Source organism: Tupaia chinensis, unplaced genomic scaffold (genome assembly GCF_000334495.1).
Source record: "Tupaia chinensis unplaced genomic scaffold, TupChi_1.0 Scaffold000550_1, whole genome shotgun sequence".
Lineage (NCBI taxonomy): Eukaryota > Metazoa > Chordata > Mammalia > Scandentia > Tupaiidae > Tupaia > Tupaia belangeri.
Window position 1 is genome coordinate 342,156 of NW_006160062.1, and position 15,951 is coordinate 358,106.

Consider the following 15,951-nt stretch of genomic DNA (forward strand, 5'->3'; position numbering starts at 1 on the left):
GAGAGAGAGAAAGAGCCACCTACAATAGGGTCTTCATGCCATGATCCACCCAGAGACCCAGCCAGCCCAGACCACAGGCATGTGCATAGTGTCTGGTGCTCAGACACATGCTGAGACATAGTTGGTAGGTTCTCAAATCTGTTGCTTCCACAAAACTAAGAGGGATAATTAACATGTCCAATGTCAAAATGAGGATTTAAGTGCTTAGGTCAATAAATATTATTGAGTACCCTACTTTATGACAGTCTACCAAGCAAGTGGACATGATCTCTGCCTTCAGAGAGACTTGCATCAAGTAATTAAATAATTAGACAAATACAAAGTGGAATTACATGTGTGATAAGCGCTCTGAAGAGGTGCTATTGAAACATGTATGACAAGGGCCTGCACTACTAAGCATTAAAAACAAGGAACAGATGGCTAGGCCACAAAGAAAGGGAAGAGCATTTAAGCAGAGAAGACAGCCTGCAACAGGAGACTACCCCACACATATAGTGCTGTAGATCGCATATAATGCATGTTCAAGAGTCTGAAGGTCGACCACAGTAGCCAAGAAATAGAGAGCAAGAGGGGTATAATAAAATTGGGAGATAGGAGGAGCAGCTTTATAGTCCATCTTAAAATGTTTATCCTAAGAGCAATTATGTGTGTGTGGTGGGGAGGGAGCTGGAAGAAACAGTGATGATTGATAGAATATTTCTATCAATAAGTGTTCTGACTGTAATATGGAGAATGGGTGTGGAGGTGCAGCAGGCAAGGGCATATGTGAATGAGCTAATTAGAAGGCTACTGCTGAGATCTTTAGGAAAGATGAAGGTATATTGAAGAAGGGAGATAGAGAAATTCAAGAAAAATTTGGGATATATATTTGGAGAGAGATTGGCTTTGGTGGGGAAGAGAATGGAAGAAATCATGGGTGATCCTAATAATTCTGACTTATGCAGTTCGAAAGCTGATGGTACTATTTGCATAGGCAGGTAACACTAAAATGGAATTTGAGATTTCTGTGAGACATCCAAGAGGTAATGTCAAGAAGAATGTATTGTTCTGCATATAAAAAAAGTACAACTGGACATATGTCAGGAGTTATCTGGGTGGATATGGGATCTGATAAGAGGCATGGATGAGACTGCTCAGGGATAAAAGACAGGGTAATAAATCAAGGATTGAGCCTCAACAAATTCTAGCAGTTAACGTCTAGACAGAGGAAAACACACTTGCAAATGATTTTTAAGAAGCAGTCACAGAGATCAAAAGGGAACCAATATAGGGAGCTATAGTCTTAAATTATAGAATACGATGTAAAAGAGTTTTAAATGTAGAAACTGTTTGACAAGTATTGAATGCTGCTGAGAAGTTACATAGATAAGAACTGAAAAATATCCAGTGGGTTTAGTGACAAAGATATCATTGGAAATCTTGGCAAAACATTTAATGGAGTGGGAGGTGGAAGCCAGACTGGAGTGGGTTGAGGTGTGAGGGAGACAAAAAGAATTACAAACAAGAAGAATAGACAATTATTTGGAATTTTGTTGTGAAAAGGAGAAGAGTTATGGAACACTGGCTGATTAGTGGGAGAGGGCAGGAGAGTTTTAATAAAAAAAAAAATAGGTTAGAATTTAGCATTTTTAAAAGATAAAGGATGACTTCCAGTTCAGTTGGCACAGAAAATCCACATTTGCTGTATCTCCTCTGCTCCAAGAGATAGCAGCTCTGGTAAAAGCTTTAAAATAAAAACAAAAATATATACTTGGGAATTGAAAGTAAAAAGATAGTGAACATAAGTAAAATTAAAAATTGAAATGGCATGAGAGCTAGTCACAACATTGTTGTTCTTCAGGTCTGAAAGCAAGCATTTCTGGTCAGCAGTTCCGGTCATGCAAAGAGAAACAAAATAATGCTCTATATGAGACAGCAGTAAAACCCAGGCTTATATTTTAAAGCAAAGGATGAAGTTACATAAATCATGAAAAGAAGCTAAAAATACAAATTGCTGCCAACCTGTCACCTGAATTACAACTTCATAAGAAGCTATGGAACTTGAGAACCAAAGATCAAAGATGTGACCTCATGACCAAGAACTAAGGTAAAACCCCCACTGGCCCAGTTTTTGAATCTGTGCTATCATCAGTATCACAATAGTAGAAGAGGGCACACTATCTATGATATCTAGTTCTGGGCTAGACATCCAGTGGACCAGGTAAGACACTGCAAAACTACTAGGATGAGATAGGTGTAGAGAAAGAGGAGGAAGATTAAAAATTTCTTGTTTAAAATACGTCAATAAGCCTGAAAACAAAATTCCAAAACACATAAAGAAATATTAAGAAAGACAAGTAACAAAATTATCAATCAGATTTCATTTCAGATGTGATGAATTTATAGACTAGTCTGACAAAGACTCTAAGTATATGGGTCTGTAATCTGAAATCCCCAAGCTCTGAAAAGAAAATATTTGTTGGCAACTTTTTTTGTGGCAAAACCTAACCTAAGCCGGGTCACCAGGTGGCATGGTGGCTAAGGCTCTGGATCCCATATGGCTGACACCCTGGTTTGAGTCCCAAAGCCAATAGCTTAAAAAGCACTCCACTCATGTGTGCCCAAAGTCCCAAGAAAAGAATGGCGGAGAAGGGATTGTGGCATAGTCATCCTCCGTCGTGGGAAGTGATTTTTCACTGTCCCTCTCTCTCTGTTTCTCTCTCCAATGAGTACGAGTGCCCTATAGCAAGAAACTAAAAAAAAACAAACAAAATCAACCTAACCTAACCAATCAACAATCACTTGCAAAGTCTGACCTGAAATGATAATGAATCCATGTATGTAGTCTTTCTGTGCCTCCCTTGGTATGCCTATTGATGCTTTTCATTGATATATATTAACCTGTTTGACTGTAGAATGTTGCTCTAGATCACTGAGGGTGTTATCTTTTTTAAAACGTTAACAATTGTGAGTTCTGAAATACACCTGACTCCAAGGGCTTTCAGATACTCAAAAATATAAATGAAGGAGCAACTTCCATTTTAAAAATACATAAAGTTTTGAAACAAAAAAAGATGCTAAAAAAACAAATACGGAAAGTTAGTTGGATTTTTTTTTATTAAAGACATAAATTAAATTGAATCAATAAACTCAGAAAATAATACACTGGAGATAAAAAGCAGAACATTTGTGTATTATGAAAGAGTCTTGAGAAATTCACCCAAAAAACAGCACAAAAGAACCAAAAAAGGTAGAAAAACTATAAAAGAGCAGCTTAGGGATAGACTGAGGAGATACAACGCCCTTCCAGTATGACTTTAAAAAAAGAGGAATATAAAAAATGGCAAAATCATATTTGAAGATTTTTCCAGGATTAAAGATAGGAATTTTCATATTGTTCTCCATTACTCCAGGTGACTTCTGATGACTAAAAGTTAGACATTACAACAAGCCAGATTTTGGCTTGACATAAAAAAGGATTTTCTCTCCAAAAAAAAAAAAGAAAAAAGAATGGAAAAAAGGATTTTCTCATAAGTATAGTTTTTTTTTTAATATAAAACAGGCTGCTCCTAAAAGAATGAGACCTCATCTCTTTTAAGTATTTAGTATTAGATACTTAATTTAATTTAAGTTTTTAGCAGAGGGTAAATAAATAACAAGCATAGTATAAAAATAATTCTTTTGCAGAAAGAGAAATGAGATAATTTCCAAGGCCTCTTTTAATGCCATAAGTCCTTTATTTTAGCACAATGGTCTATAATAGTGCTGTTCAAGAGAACTTTCTGCAATCATGAAAATATTCTATAAATCTGTGCTAAGGGGGTGGCCAGTAGGTATATGTGATTACTGAGCACTTGAAATGTAGCTAATAAGACTGAGGAACTGGATTTTCAACTATTTAAGTTTAATTAAAGTTTCTATAGCCACATGGAACTGGTAGTTACTGTATTGAACAGTAGAGGTCTATGAGCATTCAGATAAAACAGTAAAAAAGTTTGTTCAATAAAACTGAACAACCTAGGACTTAATTTTATGCACAATCTAAAAGTGCCTGTGCTGCATAGCTCAGTATTATGGCTCTAGGCTAAAACAAAAATGAGCACACATCCCGATGAATAATTGGCACCACTTCCAAGAGGTTGACTCTTCTCAACCACATTCCCCCTGTTGTCTGGGACACACACACAGTTGTACATATGTGTGTGGTTGCACTTTATGTATGCACTTACATATATATATATAAACAGACCCATACACCTGTGTGCGTGTGTGTGTGTGTGTGCATGTGTATGTGTGCACACATACACAGGCTGTATGAGGAAGGCTGCAGTAAACTTCAATATTAGAACAGAGAGAAGGTCATTTAGTTTTTCTTTATGCATTTCTATATCATTTTACTTGTTACAACAACTATATATTATTTTGTAGGATAAAAATTTTAATAAAGTAAAATGGAATGATGACTATACTTAAGAAATATACTTAAAATCCTTTAGCTGTTACCTGCAAAAGGTTAAAAATGTAGTTTAAAAATGTACACATCTAAATATACTGTGAGAATTAATGACAAATATTTTCATTACACAAGTTAATCTCCCAAATGAACATTTCTTCAAAGGTACAAAACAGAGAATGTTGTTGAAAGTAAGGAATGAAAATACAGCAAAAAAAAAAAAATTACTTTGTCTTCATTTGGGGATGAACTGTGTTCTGACTGTTGATATACAAGAATTCTAACTCAAATCTTAAATAAATGTAGCCTTAAATGTGGTTATGTGGCTCAAAGAACTGGAAGGAAAGTAATGCCAAGACCTGTAGGAACCTGTCCTCTAGGCCATGAAGTTAGTGCCGTGGGGTGTAGCAGTTCCAGATTCTGAGCTTGAGGAATTCAGCTATTACAAGTTGCTTAGCCTAATGGGTTGGGCAGCTGGAGAAAGCTATATCCTTTTAGGGTAAGCTGTGTAGTTTTTTGAGGCCTTATAGGTTATGTCTATCTGTCTTATAAGAGATCTTGCCCTAAATCCTGTAGAAGAGGATACCCTCTTGTAAGTCCAGGTAAACAAAAAGAAAAGATTCTGTCATTGCCCACATCCCCTGTCAGTCTAGAAAGTATTCAAAGAACAACCTTAACATAGCTCAGCGTGGTGTACCATCCAGCTCCAAGGCAAATCACAGAATTCAGAAAACATTGATGAGCTCCTCTGAGAAATTCTGCCAGGTTCCTCTGAATTTGAGAAGTAACTATAGCCAAGGGTTTTTAGCTAACACAGGGGAAAGGTGGTAATAGCTTTGACAGTGAAAAAAAAGGCTGGCCCCACCTCTGTCCCGCTGAGGTCCGCCATGACTGGGTGTGCGGGTGTGGGCTGCCTCACTGCCAAGGGTCTTGCCTCCCCATCAAGCAGGAAGTGTCTGGCCTCACAAGCCAGAGTACAGGGAAATCTGGTCACTGGCAAATGCTGGTAAAGCAAGCAACTTCAACAAGGACAACAAAATACAATAGTTACAACTGAGAACATAAAGCAGTATTAAAGTGCATCCCCAAGGCCTCTTACTCATTCAATTCACTCATTCATTCATCATGCCTTCAACCAATTCTCATTAAGTGTTTACCACAGAAATTGGGCAGTAAATTTTCACCTGCTCAAGGGATGGCAGAATTAAAGGACGACAAACCCAGATTCTATTTTAAGTGCTTTCCTCACTGGATGCATGACTTTGAAGATATTACTTGGACATGCATCAACATTTCCACATGCTAAAGGGTGGTAACCACCTGTAAGCCTGCCATGGTATACAAAGTGCTTTGTGATGCTTACTTGAAAAACAAAAATAAGAGACAGAATAAAGTCACAATTAATTCATTATCCAGAGCCTTTTGCTGGAGTTGTGACCCTGAGACCTATCAGGAACCTTGCATTAAAGGCTCCTAAGTTAGAGGCCCCCAGTGATGTTGTGGCTGCACCTTCTGCCCATACTTACTTCTCTTGGGGAGGTCCTGTGTAGGCACATGGTTCTGTGACCGGGACCTGCAGAGCAGATGCTTCATAGTAGTCTCTAGGGAGCAGCACCAGATAATCCTAGCAAGTAAAGACCAAAAAGACAAGTATTCATTTTGTCGTTAGCCTTACTTATGGTAATAAAATAAACAAATATACTAGCTAAGTTAATAATAACCCAGTAAAGTCACTACTCAAACTCTCTATCAACTGCTTTCTTGTTCAACTGACTCACCAGAACACACAATAAAAGTCATCGAAAGTTCTTTACCTACTGGAGATAAGCTCCTCAAGGTGAAATTTTTCATTCTTTTTTTCTTTTTAAACAGGAAAGGTCTTGGGGACCAGCCAGTGGTGTGATGATTAACACAGCTGTATCCCACATGGCTAACTGCATGGTTCAAGTACCAGACCCAGTGATTTGAAACGCGTGCTAAGCACATGTGCATGCATGCATGCCCAAAATACCAAGAGGATAATGGAGGAGAAGTGATTGTGGCATGGCCATCCCCAGTGGAGGGTGCTTTCTCACTTTCTTTTTCTGTCTTTCTGGCATGAACACACACATGCCCTTTAGCAAACAAACAAAATGAAGGAAGGAAAGAAGGAAGGAAGGAAGGAAGGAAGGAAGGAAGGAAGGAAGGAAGGAAGGAAGGAAGGAAGGAAGGAAGGAAGGAAAAAAAAGAAAGGGAAGGGAAGCGAAGGTAAAGGAAGGAAAGGAAAGGAAAGGAAAGGAAAGGAAAGGAAAGGAAAGGAAAGGAAAGGGAAAAAAGGAGGAAAGGTTTTGCTGTGTCACAATCCTCCCACCTCTGCCTCCCAAGCTAAGACTATAAGCGCACCACCAGGCCAGACTCTTTCATACAGGGTTTCACTGGGCCACACAGGCCAGCCTTGGGCTTGTAATTCTCTTTCCTCAGACTGCTGAGTCACTGGAATTACAGATACATGCCACTGTACCCAGGTTTAGGTTGGACCAAGGATTTGAACCTGGACCTTCTGCGTGATACCATCCTATAGAGAACAGTATCTTAGCACACACCAATATGGCTGGGTCTATGTGAACATTTCCTATTTTTCAAATCTTTGAAGAAAATCTCCAGTCCCTTCTATGTTCTTGATAAATTCAAAAATTAACACAGGTAATGAACTGTCTATTGAAAACGGTGCCTCGGATACGCTGGTTGCCATCATCATTACAGAGCACTGACTGTGGGTCATGTATGATGGCTTTCTAGCCCACACCCAAGCAACCCACAACTGGCATGGTGTAAAAAGAGATGTTCTGTGATCCTGGGGATTCACAGAATGGAAGTGGTTTGCCACCTGTCCCAAGAAATGAAAGGAAGAATACATTCCACTGGGTTTTCCAATGAGCCCACAACATAAACTCAACTAAGCCACTCTTCAGGAAAAGAGAAGAACTTTGGGCTTCTGAAATGAAGATTATTTGACAGCTTTCTGGCCATATCTGCAGAGAAGGAAGAAGAGAATGCTTGCCACTATTGCACAGAGACTCATATGCAGATCATAAGGCTTTTTCTCTCCTTAGAGAAAGGTACATGAGAGGGAAAAAGTAGGAGACTGGCTCAGAGGATGGGTGGTTTTACTATGTGAGTATTTTTATTTTTTCCTTTTTTTGGAGAGGTTTTTGCTATAAGGCGTGTGCACTCACTAGAAAGACAGAGAGAGACAGAAAGACAGAAAGCGAGAAATCACTCCCCAGGGGGGATGGCCACACCACAATCCCTTCTCCATTCTCCTCTCGGGATCTTGGGCACGCACGCACATGCGCCCAGCATGAGTTTAAGCCACCAGGTCTGGGACTTGAACCGCAGTCAACTACATGGAGTTCAGCGACATAGCCATTACGCTAACTGCCGGTCCCTGTGAGTTTTTATTTTTAATAATTATTGTTTTATTAGTAAGTTTCCTGAGGTTGAGACCATATTTCTTCATTGCTTTATGGTCCCTTAGATCCTATATCAGGAAAAGTCACAAACAGGTACTTAATAAAATATGTTTAGAGAAGATTGGGTCATAATATGTATACATACATATATATTACTATATAATTACACAGACTAACTGGCATTAAGCATCTTTCCTGCCTAGGTAGTAACTTTTACAATAAATTTCTTCTTGCCATTGGCCCAACTTTGTACCCATTCTATTATTGGCATCAGTCGAATTTTCTTCTTCCTCATTTCTGACATCTGTGAAACATTCTTCTTTTAAAATAATCATGATTTTTTTCGGTTTTGTTTTGTTTTGTTTTGTTTTGTTTGAGATTTTTGCTATAGGTTGCATGCACTTGCCAGAGAGACAGAGACAGCAAACAAGAAATCACTCCCTGGGGTGATTTGGCCATGCCACAATCCCTTTTCCTCTCAGGATTTCAGGCATACATGCACATGCACTCAACATGAGTTTTAAGCCATAGAGTCTGGTACCTCAGTCAATAGCCATCAGCCAGGTGGGAAACTAGCACCTTAACACCATGCCACCTGTCAGCCCCAGCATTCTTAAACTTTTTTTTTTAAAGCAATAAAGCTTTATACTAAGAAGATGCCAGAAACAGAAAGAAAAAGGCAAGAACTGAATGGACAACATAAACCTTCACATTATTTTTGTAAAATCCCATATTTGAGAAGAATCTATAAGAGTAGGTATTCTCCCTGCTATACAGAAGAAGCAACTGAGGCAGGATTGGAGTTATGGGACTTATCTATGATTTGCTAACGTGGTCAACTAATAGAGTTATACAAGACTCACTAGAAGAAAAAGCTTTGTTTTCTAGTCTAGGTGTATGAAACCAAGCCGTTGCAAAAGACTTTGATTAGAAAAGACTTTGATATATAAACAAAAGAACTTAAAGCACATATCAAACAGGAGTATCTCAGAGAGCAGGGTTCATCCTTTCAAACCCCCACAGCTTCTGTGACTATTCTATTAGCATTTGTAGCACTGCCTTCCCCTTGCTGGAGAGTTCTTTGTCAAAGGCAATCTGTTTGGTGAGACTATTGCCTACATTTAAGGGAGAGAAAAGGAGGAATAAGGCTTGGAGAACCACTGGCTCCTGATGCTCCTTCCTTTTCCTTCCACCAAGCATGTCATTCACATTAGGGTCTTCTTGTCCTCTAGATTCTTTTGACTTCATTCTTCATGATCCCAAGTGAGGCTTTTTTTTTTTTTTTTTTTTTAAATTGCTAGTGGGTGGGTGTGCTCATCAGAAAGAGACAGAGAGAGAGATGGAGAGAACTTCCAAATGGGGCTTGGTCGCACCAGAATCCTTTTTTCTTAATTTCTGTTTCTCATCAAGATTTTGGACATGCATCCACATGTGTCCAGAATGTTTTTCAAGCCACTAGGACTAGGAGTTTGATCTGTGATCAGCCATAAGGGATCAGATTTTCTATAGATCAGGCTTGCTATGGATCAGCCCTGGACTTTTTTTTTTTTTCTTTTTTTGATGCTCTTTTGCTTCACATGAAAAATCCCAAATGCACTTTTGAAATGCAGTCATACGCCTATGAAGGTTTTGTATCTTTTCTGGTGACTTCAAGTCTTTATGAATTACAATATTTTTCTTTGTCCAAGAGAAACTGGCCAGAAGAATTTAAAATATACTTTAAGTTAGTTCTTATGCCATTATGTCATTTGAAGGCGAGTGTCACCATGGTTTTCTGGTTTAAAAAGGGGCCACTTGTGATTTCATATCTCATTCTCACTATAATTCGTAGTCTCAGATGGACTCTCTCTAAGGGGAGAAGAATTCCACAAAGTTCTCCACTGAAAGCTGTGTCTTACCAGAAGGACCCCTTCTGCTTTGATACAAGCAATCCATGTTCCTGGAATGATTGAAAATGGATCTGCAAAACCATTTCCGGGAACAGTGACAAAGGCTGGCTCCTTACTTGGCAGGAAGATGATCTCTTTGCTTTGAGCAGCACCTATCAGAAATACAAAGAATTGCTTAAGCTATTTTCTGGCAGTTAATGTTATTATTTCAAATATTTAATTTTGAACATTCAGTTCACATCTGAAAACACTGAAGATGGTTTATTGGTCACATATATTGATCAAATTTACTGATCTTAATTTTAAAAATTATATGCATATGTATAATACTAGACTAGAAAGATAATGATAAGATGTTAGCATTGGCTATTTCTTCTGTGATCATGACAAATTTTTAAATTTGTTAAATACATACATGGGGTTTTCAAAAAGTTCATGGAAAGTTATATTATGAAAAAAAGTGTGGATTTGAAAAAGATTTTTGAACCAAAATAAATACATGTATTAATTCCATCTTTTCATAACTTTTGAAATCTTTTTATAAGTCAGCTGTTTAGGAAGGTTTCTTACATATCATGTCTTCAAAATATTATATTAGGTATTAAATTTTCTTTTTCTTTTTATATTTGGTTTTAAAAATTTAATTTTCATTAATGAACATTCTTTTGTAGTGAAAAAAAAACATGGAAAGTAGCTATTTAGACAGTGTTGGAAGAGGGTGGGAAACAGCAGAGGATGAGAGGTAGGAAATTAAGGAGAGAAAAAAAAGAAATAAAATAAGTAACAAGAAATAAAAAATTATTTGTTGAAGATAACATGTATGGTAATACCTTTGAATGAGTCAATATACAGTGTATTCTGGATGGGAAAACTCATTTTGTATGCTGCAATGATATACAGTGAATGAATATAAAATAAACAAATTTAAAAGAAAAAAAAATAGAGGACCTTATACGAAAGTTTCAGAAACAAGCAAAATTGTTGTATCTGAGTTCAACTGAGACTTTTGTTCAAAAGAAAATGTTTACTCCAAGTCTTCACATTCAGTCTTGTTCTACAAACATCTATAAGACCTACTGTGTGCCAGATCTAGAACTACATTCCAAGGACAAGGCCGTGGACTCAGTCAGTGGGCCTTTGCTCCCTGATGTGGGGACAGGGGAGGTGACAGCTACAGATTAGCCAACAGGAGAATACAGCACACTGTGGACAGTGATATTTGTGAAGAGGCATCAGTTACTATGGGAATACATAACTGGGGCTCCTGACTCTGATTTGGGGAAAAGGTATCCAGGAGGAAGAAGAAGAATCAAGACAGGATATAGTCTATCTGCTTGAATTAACAGATGGCAGATTGCTGTTGCCACTTAGGAGCTAGAAGGACCTATTAGAAAGAGTTCGGAGTCTGAAGACCATCTACAAAGATAGCTGTGCACTTAGGCAATTAATAGCCCTCTCAGCCCTGTTTCCTCTGCCACGCTCTTCTGTTTGCAAAGATTTTATCATGTGAGGGTGCTAAAGTACTCTGTAACTGATAAAGCAAGCCTTTTCTTTCTATTGGTTATTTATTTATTTATTTATTTTGGGGAGAGATTTTTGCTATAGGGCGCGTGCACTTACCAGAAAGACAGAGAGAGACAGAAAGCGAGAAATCGCCCACCAGGGGGGATGGCCACGCTGAAATCCCTTCTCCTCCATTCTCCTCTTGGGATCTTGGGCATGTATGCACACATGCCCGGTGTGAGTTTAAGCCACCGTGTCTAGGCCTCAAACCGTGGTCGACTACATGGGAGTCCAACGACAGAGCCATTACACTAACTGCTTTCTACTGGTTATTAATCAACCCCCAGCCATGCAAGCTTGGCTGACATAACTTGGAAATGATGTCATTTATCCCCCAACTCTGACTCTGCCCTGGTTGCTTACATCTGGACTCTAAATGAGATTTTCACTGGTGCCATTCCGTATCCTTGTAGGATTCCAAATGCTTCCTGGAGTATGTTTCCATGACTGAAAGAAGTCCTACTTTCTCACAGGCCTTATCTCCGGCTGGTGAGTCTGAGTTCTCTCCTCAGGTCCTGGCGGCCTCAGGAACCCTTACCCCAAATGAGTTTTGCAGATCGCTCCAGATGTCTCTTGGTTTTGTGCTTTATAGTAGTTATCGTGAAACTGTTCATCCTGAGTCAGCCACGGAGGCACAGTGGTAACACAATGTTCTGCAACACTAGACCCACATGCGGAGGTTCTGGCTCATGTCCTGGGTTCTCCCTGTGTATGCCAGGGTTTAGGTTGCCTGAGGCTGGAGGTGGATCGCAATGTCAAAATCTTGTTGGAGTTACCCCCCTCTCTCTCAGCAAATAAATCATCTTTTTAAAAATTCCTTCCTCAGGACCAGCAGATGGTGTAATGATTACATTGCTGGACTCTCCCATGGTCAACAGCAGTTCGAGTCTCGGACCTGGAGGCTTAAAACTCATGTGTGCATGTGTGCCGAAAATCTCAAGAGGATAATGGAGGAGAAGGGATTGCAGCATGGCCATCCCTCTGGGGCTTGATTTCTTGTTTTCTGTCTCTCTCTGTTTCTCTGGCAAGCACACATGCTCTATAGCAAAAATCTCTATAAAAAATTCCTCTTTGCCCACTTCTCCTTGCAACAATGAAAGAATTTAAGGAATAGGGTATGATCTCTTGAATAACACTACAAAAGTGACACCCATTTAACCATGAATTAGTTATAAATTAACTTTTCTTACTGAAAATATCAAAATCCATGGGTTCAGCCAAGGTACGTAGGTTGCTATATTGATTTTTTTAAATGACAGTGAATGATAAGTTTAACAGAGAAACTTAAACAGAACATTTAGAGGATGAAATGGTAAGAAGGATGGAGCATCCAGAGAACTGTCTAATCAGACCATTGACCATGATACATTTTCTAAAGATGATCAACTTGGTGGAAACATTTCACTACTTGATCATTTCTTAATTGAAAATAAAGACTTTAAATTTTACCTACCTGTCTTATCCCAAGATGGATAAATAGTTATTTGGCCAGAGACTGCTTCAGCTCCAGGGTTAACATATCTCAGGATAACACGAAACAAGGAGAGATCTGACTTTTCCACATTCAGTATTATCCTTACTTCATTCTGAAAAATACCCAAAGCATAACGCATAGAAGAGATAACTGGTTAAAAGAAATGCTAGCCAAATGGTGACTTCATTCTATTCATGTTTCACTATTGGACTTGTAGATCATAAAGGGTCTTCAAAAAGTTCACAGAAGATGGGACCAGCAGTTAGCATAATGGCTATGTCTCTGGACTCCCATGTAGTTGACCACAGTTTGAGTCCCAGACCCAGTGGCTTAAACTCACGCCAGGTGCACGTGCATGCGTGCCCAAGATCCTGAGAGGAGAATAGAGGAGAAGGGATTGTGGCGTGGCCATCTCCCCTGGAGGGTGATTTCTCGCTTTCTATCTCTCTGTCTCTTTCTCTGTCTTTCTGGTGAGCACACGTGCCCTACTGTAAAAACCTCTCCAAAATAAAAAGTTCACAGAAGATACCTAATATTTTAAAACTATGCATAGATTTCTTTTTATTATTTTTTTAATGAAAATTTTTATCATAGAGTTCATGCACTCCCTGGAGAGGCAGAAACAGAAAGAGAAAGAGGGGAAGTAAGAAATAACCCCTCCGAGGGCGGGTGGCCACACTACAATCTCTTCTGCTTCATTCTCTTCTTGGGATTTGGGGCAAGCATGTACATGCACCCAGCATAATTTCCAAGCCACCGGGTCAGGAACTCAAAGTGCAGTTGGCCACTTGGGATCTATCACCTTAACCACCATGCCACCTGCTGGCCCCTATTTTTTTCCTACCAAAATAAACTTGTAATTTAACCCCACTTTCTACAAACTTTGAAATCCCTTCACACATACATGCACACACACATACACATACACACACACACACTCATACACACACACTTAATATGTATATCCACATTCACTCAAAAAGTACTAATAACATGGAAGATAGAAACTGGCAAGCCTAACAATGAATTAAAGTCATTTACAATCAGAGTTACAGTGAAAATTTACTCCCTCAGCAACTGAAATCCTGTTTTGCCCTTTTTGTAATCAGGCGGAGTAAAGTTTTAGATGGACTAGTTTAAGAAAATCACAGTGACAGGATAACCACCATTGGCAGGGAAAAATAAAAAGGCAGATGGAAAGGAAACTGTATTATTTCATACCTACACCCCTGTAGCGAAACCACTCCAAGATCTGCTTTACATAGTTAAAAAAAAAAAAAATCTAAATGGTCATATAAATCAAAAGTGACTAAGGAAAGGTTAACAGTCTCTAAATACATTAATAATAAATTCTGGAAGTAAATAAAATATCCCTATAAAGTTTTATGTCAATGTATTATCCAAAGGGAATTTTCAACCTACATAAGAGATTCTATTAGTCCCCAGGCCCTGAGGTTCATGCAATATTCTAGAAGCATGGCAGAGCCTGTGATCTTCAAGTAAATAGTATTTTTTTTTAATTCTGGACTATAGATTCTATTTTTAGATCTGTCTATGGCTCAAAGAAAGTTCATGAAGCTCAAAAATCCCAAATCAGTGGTTCTTTTGGTCTCTTCCCCAGCTTTTTTGGTTAAAATAAAGGGGCATCTTTTGAGAGATATGGGTGAAAATACAGGCCTATTTCAGATAGAATCCCTTGCTCTGGAGTAGAAGCTGCAGGTGTCACACTAAGGCATTCCCACTGGCCCTCACAATCAGACTGAATTTATCTTTAGTTATTAGTTCAAAGCTGTAAATATGCAAAAGCATAAATATATTCTCTTGCATATAATATGCAAGAATATAAATGTAAATATGCACAAACATAATGTAGAAGAGTAACATAAGTGGTGATCTGGGGAACACCAGCAAGATCCTCTGATCAAAAAAACTCCCTTAGAAAATCCATCACTAGACATTCCTTTGTGGCATTTAGCAATTCTTCTTTTTTTGGGGGTAGCTGTCAATAATTTTATGTTCTTAAATAAATGATCATCTAAGATTATATATGTGAATGAACAAAGCAGTTTATCAAGAAATTTACATTCTTTATTGCAAAGGGAATTTTTGTATCACATTGCATGCAGATTTCTTTTTAAAAATTTTTTAAAAATATTTTTTAAATCTACATTTAATTGCTATATATCTCTACAGTGTATAACATTGCTTTTTACAGCACAAACATGGTGCACATCAGTCAAGACAAAGGCATTACCATATACATTATCATCAGCAAACCTAATTTTCATTTTTGTGTCAAATAAACGTATTTTTTTCCATTTCCCTCCCTCCCTCTGTCTATTATCCACCCTTGTATTACCCATATCTTTAACATCTCTAGTCTCTACAGTTGCTTTCTCTACTACTATACCTTCCAAACTTTCAGTTTCTGCTATATAACACAAACATTTGGTATATATTGAGTGGGAATGTACGAAGTCTGTCTTTCATACTTTGGCTTGCTTCACTTAGCATTAAAGTCTTCCATTTTCGTCCACTTTGTATCAAATGTCAAGGTCTTGTCGTTTTTTTATGACTGAATAGTATTCCATAGAATACATATGCCACATTTTTTCAGTCCATTCATCTATTTTTGGACATTTGAATTGATTCCTAGAAATTGTGCAATCAACTGTTCTTTTAAATTGTAAACACCAGTGAGAAGGCATACACAGTCATCCCTCGCTATCTGCAGGGGATCATTTCCAGGACCCCTGAGAATACCAAAATTCACAGATGCTCAAGCCTCTTATGTAAAATGGTATAGTATTTGCATATAATCTACTCATATCCTCCAATATACTTTAAATCATCTCTAGATTACTTACGACACCTAATACAATATAAATGCTATGTAAAAAATAGTTTTGACACTTTTTAAAAATTAATATTTATTTTTATTGGGATATTTTTCTGAATATTTTTGATGCACAATTGGTTGAATCCATTGATCGGAACCCACTGACACAGAGGTACGACTGTACCTTGGTAGGGTTCTCAGTCATTCTATCATGATTTGATAGAATCTGTTGCTTTTTTCATAATAATGAGGTAAGGTCAGGGCACCAAAGAAACTGACTTGTAGTATTTAGAGAGAAGAGG

At 38.1% G+C, this 15,951-nt stretch overlaps 1 protein-coding gene across 2 annotated transcripts in view; it reads right to left on the minus strand.

Moving 5' to 3' along the window:
- LAMA3 (laminin subunit alpha 3) overlaps positions 1 to 15,951 on the minus strand; it is a gene marked incomplete at its 5' end in the record, with an annotated part of 299,569 nt that overhangs the window by 132,314 nt on the left and 151,304 nt on the right. Inside the window, 4 exon segments of one of the 2 annotated variants that reach the window (XM_014591287.2) lie at positions 5,298 to 5,451; positions 5,959 to 6,056; positions 9,783 to 9,925; positions 12,790 to 12,922. In XM_014591287.2, coding sequence (XP_014446773.1) covers positions 5,298 to 5,451; positions 5,959 to 6,056; positions 9,783 to 9,925; positions 12,790 to 12,922 — 528 coding nt within the window. 2 annotated transcript variants of the gene reach the window in all.